Source organism: Lepidochelys kempii, chromosome 10 (assembly GCF_965140265.1).
Source record: "Lepidochelys kempii isolate rLepKem1 chromosome 10, rLepKem1.hap2, whole genome shotgun sequence".
In the NCBI taxonomy this organism is placed as follows: Eukaryota; Metazoa; Chordata; order Testudines; family Cheloniidae; genus Lepidochelys; species Lepidochelys kempii.
This window is the reverse complement of record NC_133265.1, coordinates 83,625,792-83,640,644: the sequence shown is the minus strand read 5'-3', so window position 1 is coordinate 83,640,644 and position 14,853 is coordinate 83,625,792. Positions and strand designations below refer to the sequence as shown.

At 49.4% G+C, this 14,853-nt stretch overlaps 1 protein-coding gene across 7 annotated transcripts in view; it reads right to left on the bottom strand.

Annotated features, from left to right (window-relative positions):
- FRMD5 (FERM domain containing 5) overlaps positions 1-6,625 on the bottom strand; it is a 302,761-nt gene extending 296,136 nt beyond the window's left edge. For 6 of the 7 annotated variants that reach the window (XM_073304542.1, XM_073304538.1, XM_073304544.1 and 3 more), the window contains exon 1: positions 6,463-6,625. In XM_073304542.1, coding sequence (XP_073160643.1) covers positions 6,463-6,564 — 102 coding nt within the window. In that variant the 5' untranslated portion in view covers positions 6,565-6,625. Of the gene's footprint in view, positions 1-4,529; positions 4,574-6,462 lie in introns of those variants that run through there. The other variant, XM_073304541.1, reaches the window with a different exon arrangement.
- Positions 6,626-14,853: the final 8,228 nt, after the last annotated feature.

Below are 14,853 nucleotides of genomic sequence, written 5' to 3'. Positions count from 1 at the left end.
AAGAGGTGTCTCTTGTTTGCAGTACTCCCTTTATTACCTGCAGTTAGTTTTCAGGCTGAGGAGAGACTAATGTTTCTGCCTTCAAACAGGAAGGCACGAGAAACAGTTCGAAACTTTATAACATGAAGCCTCACGGTTTCTTGAGTTCACAGCAGTAGGCAGAGAGTTATAATCCTCAAATGAAAAACACATCACCTTTGCTTGAGATTTCAGACAAGTAATCCCATTCTGTAAGTAGAAATTTGCTACCATCTTTCCCAGAAAAAGCAATTGGAAACTATCAGAAGATTAAAAAAAAAGATCGTGAACAAGCTGGGATGCTGGAACAATTCTTATAGCGGGAGTGCTGAAAGCCACTGAACAAAACTAAATCCTCTAGATCAGTGGGTTTTAACCTTTTTTCATTTGCAGACCCCTAAACAATTTTGAATGGAGGTCCGAACCCCTTTGGAAATCTTAGACATAGTCTGAGGACCCCTAGAGATTGCGGACCACAGGTTGAAAACCACTGCTCTATACGATGGAAGCCATGCATTCTGTTGCGCTTACTTTTAGCCCAGGGATACTGCCGCATCTCCAGCACTCCTGTGTACAAGTAACCTTCACTCGGCTAGACCTGCAAGAAACAGGGGTTCCTATAGTCTATTGTGTAAATTATCTGTTAATGATCTTGTCAGGTCTTCCAATGAACTTTGCATATCGTATGGATTTTTGTCCAAGGGAGCAAAAGACTGTTAAAATTAGGACAGTTTTAAAGTTATGTGAGAAACTGTTAAATCGTATATCCATATTTTATGTATTCATGTTTCTCTTCCCAAGCATTCACGTTCTGCTTTTCTGCAACAAAATATCAACTGTCTTTTCAGTAAAGTACTTGGTGCCCTTATGCAATAAATCATTCATAATTTCAGGTTCTTTATACTACCAATGATATTGACATCATAGTGAAAATACTAAACTTTCCTCGGACAAGTAATATTTTTCAATGTACATTTTATTCAAAGTTTTATTAGTTTGCCTTCCTGATAAATTGTTTCATAGGGGGAACAGACATGACAAATTAATTATATGGCTACACTAGAGTCAAAACTGATGAGACCAAGCTTGATAAGTTTATGGAGGGGATGGTATGATGGGATAGCCTAATTTTGGCAATTAATTGATCTTTGACTATTAGCAGTAAAGATGCCAAATGGCCTATGTTGGGATTTAGATGGGGTGGGATCTGAGTTACTACAGAGAATTCTTTCCTGGGTATCTGGCTGGTGAGTCTTGCCCACATGCTCAGGGTTTAGCTAATTACCATGTTTGGGTTCGGGAAGGAATTTTCCTCTAAGGGATATTGGTAGAGGCCCTGGGGTTTTTTTGCCTTCCTCTGCAGCGTGGGGCACGGGTCACTTGCTGGAGGATTCTCTGCACCTTGAAGTCTTTAAACCCCATGATTTGAGGACTTCAATAGCTCAGACATAGGTGAGAGATTTTTCGCAGGAGTGGGTGGGTGAGATTCTGTGGCCTGCGTTGTGCACAAGGTCGGACTGGACGATCATAATGGTCCCTTCTGATCTTGAAGTCTATGAGATGAACAAAAGATTTAAGGTTCCCCATGTTCTCCAGGTGATGTGTCCGGTATTGGGATTTTTAGGAACGGCTGGGATTCAGAACTTGGCTGCAGTAGTGAATGTTTAATGTTTATAAAACTTCTGTCATGTAACAGCATAACTGAACCGTGACAATCTCCGACACCTAAGATTTCTGACTCACCATCAGTTTTAGAAGCAGGGATGATACTGGTTTTACTGCTTCTAATAAAAAGAAAAGGAGTACTTGTGGCACCTTAGCGACCCGAAGACCACCTAATACTATTAAACCAAAAGCTTTCCCAAGCCATGAAAATATAAACATCTGTATGCTCCTCTACACATATAAAGTCATTGAAATAACACCACATCCCTTGTAAGTTATTGAAATCAGTGATCCTGCTTGTATTCAGACACTGAGATCAGCGCTACACATTATATCAAGGACTGTGGCTAGGAAAATAACCCTCTGATGTCAGACTTCTAGTGGATAAGAAGAATACAAAAATGTTTATGCGGGGCCTGATCCAAAGCCCACTGAAGTCAAGGTACAAAGACTCCCATTAACTGCAATGGTCTTTGGATCAGGCCCATAGTTATTTGGCTTGGGAAGGACCTTTACTGAGGCAATTAGCCCATTCAGACTGGATGTTTTAGAATGCAAATTAAGACCAAAATAGACAAAGGATTCAGCACAGCATAGATGCTGACATGCTCATTTAGTGCAGCAATATTAATAAATGAGATTTCTGTAATCAAGTTCATAAAGATTTAATTGAGAAAAGGAATATTCAAAGTAACTGTCTACAAAGCATATCATTAGATGTTCTCTGTCAAGCAAAGCCAGAGGTTAAGTTTGGTTAACGGGTTTAACCAGTTCTCTTAGAGATGTATTTCTGTTAAAACCAGATCAATTTCTGAACTGTTCCTCTTTTTCAAGCAATACAAAAGCCAGCCAACGTGTCAGATGTTCAGCATTCAGAAACATGTATGTGCCACTGATGTAAATCGCTACTCAATCTCTCTCTATAGCCAACTACTATATGTGTCTCCATTCCCATTTACAAAATTACAAGCTTCTACAGAACATCCTCACTAACCTCTTTCACATTCTGTGTATCACATTTAATGGTCCTACACACTGAAATTATAACCTCTGATTTGTATGTTGTGTCTCTATATTTAACAAAAAATGGAAGCATACATAAACAAAAATGAAAAGATACATATCAGTTTGGATGAAGAAACGCCATGGATCTGTGCAAGACAGAAGAAATATCTGCATTTATAAGGTAATGACCTTCAAAACTCATTCACTGTTCTCTAGGCTGTAAATTTACAGTGATTTTCTCATTCCTGAGACATTATACATTTCCACCATGTATGCTTTAATTTGTCATGGAATATAAATACTTTTGCTTAAAAGTCAGCATGAAAGCAACAGAAAAACATTTACCTGTGGTAACCTTGAGTGTGAGGGTATTAGGAGCTGACGCTCTTTTACCGTAAATCACGCATACAACATACCAGTATTTCTGTTCACTGCCCCCAAAATCATATAAACTGGTGAAACACAGCATCAAGTGGCATTTTATGTCAAAATTATATACAAGGATACTCTTATTTTAATTCTATTCCCAAGTAAATCAAAGAAAGACAATCCAGCTTTCTTCCAAACTGGATTCCCCGTACTTACCTATCTAAGCTACATTTTTATCCAATTGATTTATATTAAAAGCCATCTCTCAAAAATTAATTGATTTTTGTATAAGCACAACTAATTTGACTGCCATTACAGCCACTTAAGTCACTACTTTGCAGTTAAGGTGGGGGAGAGGCAAGCTAGGGAAGGAAATCAGTAACATAACATTCCTGAGATGTTATTTACACAGAACAGATTTTTAAAAACACATTTATTTATTTTCCTTTGCTTAAGCAGAAGTGAAGCCTCCCACAGCCTGCAGTATTTATTTGTAACCAGTTATTTAATTCGAAGTATGCTTCTGCATGCATTTAAAAGATTTTCTACTTGCCCTAGAGCTACAATCGAGTCAGAATCAGCAACACCCAAATAAATCAGTGGAGAGATGGGAGTTGTTATTTACACGTTGTATCACAATTATCCAAAAATCTTGCCTGAATTTTCTACAGCTTACAAGTTGGAAGAGTGCCAGTTGACACTGTCAGGAAACAGAATCAACGAGTAAGGCTACGAATCTGTCATGGACTCCATGATTTTACGAGACCTCCACGACTTCTTGAAAATTCCAGTAATTCAGCCCCGGGCAGTGGGAATCGGGCTTCAGCCCCAGGCGGCAGGACTCGGGCTTCAGTACCGAAGTAGTTAAAACTGCATTAATGTGTGTACATTTCTGTGATTTATTGTTTATTGCCCGCATCCTGTCCATGACTTTTAATTAAAATACCCATGCCAAAATCTTAGCCTTAACAATGAGTGCTATGGTGTACATTCAGTCTGCATGCTTATCACATGGATGTTCTCTGTTATGATTAAAAAATTAAGATTAAAAACTGTCTATACAAAATGGAAACCTCCTGTACATGTCAGCCACCCTGTTTCCTCTGTCCTAGTATTATAGTTCTTAGCTAGTTGTTAAAGCAATAGTGTTGTGACTAGGTTACTCACGTTCAAAACATTCTGGTAGTCTAGTAGCCTAATGATGTATCACTAAATCCTTACTAGCAAATCATTCATATCCAGATTAGAGAGAAAACTGATTTTGACTCAAGAAAATTTCATTACAACACAATATCTGAACACTTATCTGGCCTAGAACACTTTGAATAGTGATCTAGACTATTTTAAAGTTAAATCAGTCATTAGAGCAGGATAGAGGCAGTACTCCGATACATCTCCTAGTATTTGTGTTTGGCTCTGACAGCATTTACTAAACTTTAATTTGCATCAAAATCATTTTTAAAAGAACTTACTATATGTATTGCACTCATAGAGTCCTCGGCAGAATTGTATAAGTCTAAGAGCACCAATTTTACTCAGCAAGAGGTATAAATTAAGCTCTTCTTCCATCATCCAACAATGTTTACTTGATTTGATTATACCCCACCAATGGAAAGCAGCAGCACGAGAGCTGTTCTGTAATCATATTTGCACCAGGGAAGGTTAGTGAAAATTGCGGGGTTTGATTTTGAACAGAAAAAAGAATGTCAGTAAAACTTGCAGCAATCGTCCATGTTCTGGTTTATTATAAAAGACTGAATCAGGGTAATATATTAGTTCTATAAAATAACAAAGACACTTATTTTACATACGGTATATCCAATAATAGTGATGTTGTGGGAAGGGGTGGAGGGTAAGGGGGACACAACTTTAGTCCACTGAAATTCATCATATTCCATTAAATTGTTTGGGTTTTTTTGAGGGGAGGGGAACACAGTCGGGAAAATGGTAAGCTCCGTGCTAAAAGCTAGAGACTACCCCCGTTTCACAGGGCCACTTGGCCTGCGAGGAGCTATTCTTTTGTGAATGCCGAGAATTCTGACTCACAGAAGTGCTGATCAAAATAATGACGTGAGACATTATTTTCCTGGTGGAATCAAAAAGCTTCTGTGTGACTAAACTCCCTCCCCTGAGCAACATCCCAGTCAAGCTGGTCAGACTTTTCTTTCTGAGGGCTGAAAAACTGGATACATCAATTTGCCCAGTTGAGAAAGGCGGGGCGGGGGGGACGCATTTCAGAATTAAAGGTCACTGAATGAAGTGGGGATTCATTTGCTTTCTTCCCCCTCCTCCCCCCACTCTATGTGCAATGCTTCCAGCTGTTGCCGTCTAGAGTGGCTGTAATTCACTGACGAGCACCGGGCTCACACACCCCCAGCTGGAAAGCTACGGGTCTGTCTTTGTTCCCATCCGACGGGAAAACCACCCAGATCCTGTAGCATCCTCCATCCAACACAAACTTTACGACGCCAAGCCCAGGAGCGGCGTTCATGCTTCGGAGCCCCAGGGAACCCGCTTCGCAGCCCAGGGGCCACCCCGCGGGGCGTCTCTGCGGAGCGGCCGGAGGAGGAGGAGGAGGACGCGGACAGCCAGCGCCGGATCCCGCGTCGCTTTTGTTTGCAGCCCGCGGACTCCATTCGGCAGCCCGGGCGGGGGGCGCTGAGAAGTGAGACTGGGGGGGGGGCGCTGGGGTGGGGGTGGGGGGGTGACACGGGGCTGCTTCTCCCCGTCCCCGATTCGGCCCCATCGCCAGTGTTTTTGTTCACACCCGCACCGATTTTTTGCCCCCACCGCGCTTCGGGAGCCGGCGCCAGATTAAAAAAAAAAACACACACACACACACAACCCCCCCCCACACACACACCCCCCCACACCCCAGCACGCCCGTTTGCGCCCCTCCCCCGAAACAAAAGTAACGTTTTCCCCAGGGGCCCGCACCCGCCGGGCTCTGGACCGCACCCCCCCGCAGGGTCAGGCGAAGCCAGGGAGTTTTCCCAAGGTCGGGCGCCCTCCAAGCTCGCCGGCTGTGCGCAAGTTCGCGCGGAGCCCCCCCCCCCGCTCCCCAAGCCATGCTCGGGACAGGTCGCCCCCCTCCACCGGCAGCCGCTGCCCGCCCGCCCCCCGCGAAGCCCCGTCACCCCCCCGGGGGCCGCCCGCGCGCCTCCTTCCTTCCCCCCCCCCGCGGCGCGCAGGGCCCCCCCAGCCCCCCGAAGGGTGAAGTTCTCTGCGGCGGGGGCGAGCCTGCGGGGCTCGGCTCGGCTCCGCTCCGGGGGCGGGTCACGCAGCGAGCCCGGGCGCCGCGCTCTGCGGGCTCTGCGATGCTCGGTGCAGCCCGGGGGGGGGGGCAGCTGCACCCCGCGCCCCCCCCCGGCCCCGCGCCGCCCCCCGAGCGCCCGGCCCGCCGACCTGGAGGGTGCAGGTGTACTCGCTGTCATCCAGCAGCCGGACGGTGCAGCCGAACTCCCGCTCCAGGCTCCTGCTGCTGCCGCTCATCCAGCGGCTCAGCATCTTCCCCGGCCCGGCCGGCGGCGGGGCGCTCCCAGGGGCCGGGCGGCTCGGCGGGGGCGCTCGCCCGCTGCCCGGCTCCGCGGCTCCCCAGCGGCCCCGACGCCGGGCAGAGCCGAGTGCGAGTCCCCGCGCCGCGCGCCGGCCGGGGGGGCGGGGCCGGCGCTGACCGGCGGGCGGGCGGGCCAATGGCGGCGCGGGGCCGCCGCAGGCCCCGGCGCCGCCGGCGGGCGGGCGGGCGGGGAGGGAGGGAGAAGCTCGGCCGCGGCCTGCGGAGCGGGGCCGCCCCCCGGTGGGGCCTCAGCCTCGCGACCCGCCCCCGGCCCTGGGGGGCGGGGACTGCAGGGACCCCCTGTCTGGGGAGCCAAGCGCGCAGCTGCGGGGCGAGGGACCCCCCCCCTCCACCCGCCCTCCAGGCACGGGGACCCCCCTCGACCCCCCCTCCGCCCCCCGGGGACCCCCCAGGACCCTCCCCAGGCACGGGGAGCCCTGCGGGGGACCCTCCTCTGGTTCCCCCCCCAGGCACGGGGAGCCCTGCGAGGGACCCCCCTCCGCCCCCCGGGGACCCCCTCCGCCCCCCCAGGCACGGGGAGCCCTGCGAGGGACCCCCCTCCGCCCCCGGGGACCCCCTCCGCCCCCCCAGGCACGGGGAGCCCTGCGAGGGACCCCCCTCCGCCCCCCGGGGCCACCCTCCACCCCCCCCAGGCACGGGGAGCCCTGCGAGGGACCCACCTCCGCCCCCGGGGACCCCCTCCGCCCCCCCAGGCACGGGGAGCCCTGCGAGGGACCCCCCTCCGCCCCCCGGGGACCCCCTCCGCCCCCCCAGGCACGGGGAGCCCTGCGAGGGACCCCCCTCCGCCCCCCAGGGACCCCCTCCGCCCCCCCAGGCACGGGGAGCCCTGCGAGGGACCCACCTCCGCCCCCGGGGACCCCCTCCGCCCCCCCAGGCACGGGGAGCCCTGCGAGGGACCCCCCTCCGCCCCCCGGGGCCACCCTCCGCCCCCCCAGGCACGGGGAGCCCTGCGAGGGACCCCCCTCCGCCCCCCGGGGACCCCCTCCACCCCCCGGGGACCCCCTCCGCCCCCCCAGGCACGGGGAGCCCTGCGAGGGACCCCCCTCCGCCCCCCGGGGCCACCCTCCACCCCCCCCAGGCACGGGGAGCCCTGCGAGGGACCCCCCTCCGCCCCCGGGGACCCCCTCCGCCCCCCCAGGCACGGGGAACCCTGCGAGGGACCCCCCTCCGCCCCCCGGGGACCCCCTCTGCCCCCCCAGGCACGGGGAGCCCTGCGAGGGACCCCCCTCCGCCCCCCGGGGACCCCCTCCGCCCCCCCAGGCACGGGGAGCCCTGCGAGGGACCCCCCACAGCCCCCCGGGGCCACCCTCCACCCCCCCAGGCACGGGGAGCTCTGCGAGGGACCCTCCTCTGGTTCCCCCCCCAGGCACGGGGAGCCCTGCGAGGGACCCCCCTCCGCCCCCCGGGGACCCCCTCCGCCCCCCCAGGCACGGGGAGCCCTGCGAGGGACCCCCCTCCGCCCCCCAGGGACCCCCTCCGCCCCCCGGGGCCACCCTCCACCCCCCCCCAGGCACGGGGAGCCCTGCGAGGGACCCCCGCTCTGCCATGCCCAGGCACAGGGAGCTCTGCGGGGGACCCTCCTCTGGTTCCCCCCCCAGGACATGGGGAGCCTGGACACCCCATGTGTCAATGGGAGCCAGGGTGGGGATTCAAGGGGTAAGAGCAGCATCCGCCCTGCCCCATGATGTGCTCGGGGAGCCTCTGCACATGCCCAGGCTGCTGCGGCCCCAAGGAGCAGGGGCCAGGTGGGTACAGAGCCCCTGACAGCCACTGCCCTGACCCCATCCTCTGCCCAGAGCCAGAGGGTAGGAACGGGCCTGCAGAAGAGAAGGGCAGATGGGCGTGGAGGGGGCACAGATCAGGGGCATCAGTGTGCGTTGGGAGAGACTTTAGAACACCTGTGTGGAATCAGGGCCCCATGGCGCTAGGTGCTGTACAAACAAGTGACATTCTAGCAAGCCCAGCCCCAGAGAGCTGATAGCCTAGTTATGGGGCTGGGGGAGATGATGGAGCAGAGGAGGGTGGAGAAGCATGTCTGTGTGGAGATCTAGGTAATGGGGGCGCGGAGAGGAGCCCATTGGAGTGCCCCTATTAGAAATGCTAGCATTAGGCACCATGCCCACAAAACACCTTTTTATAAGTCTTTTTGTCCTCCCCCATGTAGGGGGTTGGTCCACCTGGGCAGCAGTCACCCCTCTTGCTCCTATGCTTTGTCTCTGTGGCTGGAAGATATGTCTTCTATCTCCTCAGACTATGAGAGGGAATTCTCTTTGTCAGCCAGCCTACTTGAGAAGGACAAATTTCCCCCCTTCCTCCTCCCCTGGAAGAGAAGCACCCAGCCTGTGGCAGCAGAATGAGCCCCTACGAACCAGTCCTCCTAGCTCTCACTAGGGAGAGGGAAGTGGATTAGCAGGTTGATGTTCTAGTTTAGAGGTCCAACATCATAGCATCCAAATACTGAGATAATCCCAGGGGCATCTGTGGCCCTGTCTGCATCATTTGACTAGGAGAGCAGTGTCTTATTTCAGATTAACTAATAAATGACCTTTTTTGGTTCATTTCACGTGTTTATTCAGATTTGGCTGCAATTGCTGTTATCACAGCTGACACTGTGGAAGTAGAACATCCGATGGTCCTATCGTACATGGGTGAGGGCTTGCATTGCCGCAGATCAGACCAGAGTTCTGCCCACAAACCCACTCATTTTCACTGACTCCATGGATGGTTGCAGCAGGGAGATGGAAGAGAGAGGATCCTGCCCAGGGAGTTCACTAAAGTTTCACCAAGTTTTCCCCCCAAACTCCCTGCAAAACAAACATCCAAAACAGACAAACAGCCACGAGGTCATTTATATCTATCTCCAACTTCCCTCAGTCTGTCACCTTGAGAACCACTGCCTGGTGTCAGTGTTCTCTCAATTTTATGGTAAGTCCTGTTGTATAGCTCCTGACACTTCCTCCCACCATTCCTTATTGTGCCTCTAACTCCCATCAGTCCTCAGAACTACAAGTTCCAGAATTCCTCTGTTATGAAGCGGGAACAGGGCTGTCCTGGGCCTGTAGCCTGCCATTAAGGGCCTGCGTGCCCTATTACAGAAGCTCATCCCTCAGGGGTCACCCAATAAGTCCTGCTCCACTTCTCAGTAGGCTTTGCCTTACCTCAGTCCTGATCTGCTTCGTGCCCCTCCTCAAATCCTTTCACTCCTGCCCTGCATGTCCTCCCACACCCGGCCCATTCTTCCCTCCTAGCCAGACCCTCCCCAACATTAGGTCCATCTAGGCCCTATCTACTCCTCTCCCACCTCAATCTTATACTCTCACTGTCTTCTAGAGGGAGAGCATTTAGGATTCACATCACAAAGGCCTCTTACCCCACCCTTGGCCCTGACAACATTGGGTGTGGCTCTTAACACTACCACTTCTGCATGGTCTTCCAGGGGCCCTGGTATCTGTCTTTGGGGTCCTAAAAGTCAGGCCTTCTTCCCCTTCCCTGGCCACTTAACATTTAGCAATTTTCAGGAGACCACCCCTATAATCTGGCAGCATCAGGGCCTCTGTCCAACTGACACTGCAACAGGGGACCACGCTATTAGCTTGGTAAATCGTAAAATGGAGACAAGATGAGGCAAGTTCCACAGTCTTGTAGCAGAGCATGAAACACAGGTTGTTAGGAGTGATTTGCACACCGAAGTGTTAAATATAGGAGATCATTCTCAGAAAGGAGCCCAGAGCTCTGTACACTGCTGAAAACAGGTGCTAGAAGTAGGTCAGAAGCTTACCCTGTGGACTGATAGGGGCTAGCTTGGATAACACATTATCCAGTGCTATTTGGGAGAAATAATGGCAGACCAACAGCATCAATGTGTATGGGGCATCTATTGGTACGATTTGAACATCATGATACCATAGAAGATGTATATCCCTTTTGCCCAAGATGTTGCTATAGGATTACTGAGAACTAGAGATCCTAGTTAAAAAATGCAAATAATCTTCCTTCTGTTGAAATATAACCATAGTCCTATTATTAGCCATTAAAAGTCTACTGTATATCATCTTCAGTTATGGCTCAATAATGTTACAAAAGAAATAACACAAAACACCTTCTTACACCAACAAAAGTTGGTCCATTGAAAGGAATCACCTCACCCGCCTTGTCTCTTTCATGTCCTGGGACCGACATGGCTACGACTAGGCTGCAAAACACTTATTAATTCCACAAGGTGTAGACAGTACTGCATCATAGAAAATGAACCACAGAACACTTCCCAGCCAGGTCTATCCTACACATATGCAATTATGGAGGCTACATTGGTATTTGGGGGGATACACTGGCCAAGACTGAGGAAGAATGAATGGGGATAGGAAAAGTAGGAGATAAGTTCAATCAGGAGCCAGGGAGAAAAAATGGACCTTGAAATAGGCTCTGAAAAGAGTATAGAGAGCGGCAAGGTTAGTAGGTACCTGTGGAGACTGTTCCAGTTCCTGGGACAGTGGGAAAGAGAGAGCAGAAAGAACCCTTACAGTCAGGCCAGTGGCTCTCAATCTTTCCAGACTACTGTACCCCTTTCAGGAGTCTGATTTGCCTTACATACCCCAAGTTTCTCCTCACTTAAAAACTACTGGCTTACAAAATCAAACATAAACATACAAAAGCATCACAGCCACTGTTACTGAAAAATTGCTGATTTTCTCAGTTTACCACATAATTATAAAATAAATCAATTGGAATATAAATATTTTACTTCCATTTCAGTGTATAGTATACACAGCAGTATAAGCAAGTCATTGTCCCTATGAAATTTGAGTTTGTACTGACTTCGCTAGTGCTTTTTATGTAGCCTGTTGTAAAACTAGGCAAATACTAGATGAGTTGATGTACCCCCTGGAAGACCTCTGCATACCCCCAGGGGTATGTGTACCCCTGATTGAGAACCACTGGGTTAGAGCACTCTCCTGTAAGGTAGCTGTTCAAAACCCTCTTCTCCTCAGGCTGGGGGGGAACTGAATCTGGCTCTCCCACATTGATCAGGGGTTCCCAAACTGTGGTACGCATCCCCCTGGGGGCACGTGAGACATCTCTGGGGGGTATGCAGGAGAAATTGTGTAATGGTGGGTTTTATTTATTATTTCATTTATTGGATTTTCATAATAAGCTACTCAGATGCAGCTTTAAAACTTTCTGGGAATTTGTTATATAAAATATGGTAGTTAATTACTTCAAGATGTACCAATGAGAACACAAATACACCGAGACGCAGACGTACAGAACCCTTCCTCCAATCACCGTACAATGCGGGTTCAGTTGCCCAGCAACTGTCCCGTCTCACTGAGCTCAGAACTTAGTCAGGAGTTTTTATTCGGTTGTCTACGTCATGCTAAAACTATATCTGTACGTAAAAGTGAAATATGGAAGATGGCTAAAGACAGGTGAGATAGTGTTAAGGAGAACATACAAAGTATCAGTGATGAGTAGGGTAGGGTACACGGGCAGCTGGTAGATCTGGAAAGGAGTACGCAAAAAGAAAAATGTGTGAACTTCTGGCATAGATAACACACCACAACCTTAATTCTGCCCAGCAGCCCTTCAAGGCAGGGACCGTTTCTTTGTTATATGTTTGTATTTGGACAGTGTTTAGCACACTGGGGCCTTGAACTGTAGATGCTACAACAATCAGAATAAAATAATCATAAATAATAATTAATGCCAGCATTTGAGCACCCTTTCTGCAAACTCACCACAACCACAAAAAGACCGGACTTCCTTTCCCTACTATCTTTTCTGCACAATTCTGGAGAATCACATTTACCCATGTGTAGGGAGAGGGTGCTGAAAGGCTAAAACTCCGACTGGGGCAGAATTAAGGGGTGTTGTCTGTGGTATATGTTGGTTGTTCCACAGGTGAGAGGTGTGTATCTCTGGTAGAGGAGTAGATGCACTGTTAGATGCCTTAGCTTTTCATTTGTTTGCATGTCCTTTCCTTTCTTTTTGTGTTAAAGGTACGTTATGTATAGAACAACTTTAACTCGCTCAGAACCTAGTAATTGGCCAGGTTTTCTTAGATTCATAAAGAATCTCCAAAACCACAGTGGCCACTTTCATAAAGAATAGGATCTCTGTGAAAGTGCCCTTTTGTGAGGCTGGAGTTCTTGAACCAGCTGGGTGGTTTCACAAACATCCTATTTGTGAACAGCAGTAGCTGCTGCTTTGTCAAAGATCTTCCTCTGCAAATGCAATAGCAATGCTCTGGAATAGTAAAACTCTGTTCCTCTCCAGCACGTTGGGGCCCAGTTGTGAAAGGAGGCCACGCAGCTTGGGGCAAATGCTAACAGACAATATTGTATGTCTCTTCTAAGTTGTTTCAAAGTAGAGGTGGCCGGCCAACTTTTTATTTTAAAAGGGAAATGTATGCTTTCCTTAGCAAAAACTAAACTTTTGTGTGTGGGGGTGGGGGGGATGTGAGAACCTGGATTTATGCAGGAAATAGCCCAGCTTAATTGTCATGCACATTGTGTAAAGAAAAGCTCACGAAAGCTTATGCTCTAATAAATTGGTTAGTCTCTAAGGTGCCACAAGTCCTCCTTTTCTTTTTGCGAATACAGACTAACACGGCTGTTACTCTGAAACCTGTCATTGTGTAAAGAGTTATCACTTTGGATGGGCTATCACCAGCAGGAGAGTGAATTTGTGTGGGGGGGTGGAGGGTGAGAAAACCTGGATTTGTGCTGGAAATCACTTTAGATAAGCTATTACCAGCAGGACAGTGGGGTGGGAATAGGTATTGTTTCATATTCTCTGTGTATATATAAAGCCTGCTGCAGTTTCCACGATATGCATCTGAAGAAGTGAGCTGTAGCTCACGAAAGCTTATGCTCTAATAAATTGGTTAGTCTCTAAGGTGCCACAAGTCCTCCTTTTCTTTTTGCGAATACAGACTAACACGGCTGTTACTCTGAAACCTAAACTTTTCATGTTCTCCATTAGGTGAACAATGCACATAACGATTCAGCTACAAGGGCTGATGCTAATAGATTAAGAAAGGCTCTTCGACACAGCAATGATTCCTTTCACAAAGAACAGAACCCGCCTCTGAACTGACTCGGCACTTTCATGAAGATCCTAATATTTGTCAAAGTTGCCACTACTTTGTCATAGATCCTGTCCTCATACACTGTTCATCTACCTCAAAGCTCCCCTTCTGAACTGCTCCTGAGTAATAGGGTCATCGCCATTCGTGGTTCTTGTTTTCATACAGACCAGGAGCTCGTGAGCCAGCTGAACAGTTTAACGAAGAACAAAATTCAGGACACACCAGCCAGCGCTTTGTCAAAGATCCTGTTCTCCTGTCTACTGTTCAGATGCTAATTAGGTTTGTTCTGGAACCAACTGAACAGTTTCATCGAGAGCCTGGTCTTTGACAAAGTAGCTGCTATTTTTTTGAAGATCTTCACCGAAGCAATGCAGAAACCCCTTGAGTAGTCACACTCATTCCTCATCCCCAGGCCAGCCCCAGGGTTTGGACGCAGGGACCTTTATGGAGTTGGGAGGTCTATGTCAAAAATTGGTTTTCTTTCCTCATCCAAACCTGTTTAAAAAGGCTTCCCCTGTTTCAGATAACAAAAATAGCCCATGAAAGTTTTCTCTATTGTCTCATTGCGGCAGACAGAAATTCAGTTTTGATTAATAATGCAACTTTTTTCTTTTTATTAATTAACAAAATAATTCCATAGCCGTAAGGAGCCCTGTGAACTCTCACGACGAGCACATTTTGACTCTACGGTTTGTAGTTTTAAGTTACAGGAAAAAGTCATGAGGCTCAGCACGTGAATTTTTTGGCGCCATTTATTAATCAGTTAGAACTCAGAAATGACTTTGCTTGAAAAGCCTCTGAAAATCCAAGCTTTGCTCAGAGTTTATGTGCTGAAAAATTTGGGCAGATACACTGTCGTCTGTTCCAGCCCCAATACCAATACCAAAAATTGTGGTAGAACTCCTTCTATGAGTGCAAAATAGAAGCCAACCTTAACAATGGCATGACAATGGCTTCCTCATAATAAAGCGACTAAGGCCCTGTCTACCCTGGCAGGTTTCTGGGCAGCAAAGCTGGTTTCTGCGCTGTAACGCCCGAAGCGAACACGCAGCCAAGCTACTTAGTGCTCAGAAACTGCGCAGTTGCAGCGCTGTAAAAACCCACCCTGACGAGCGGCGTAGAGCTGTCTGCG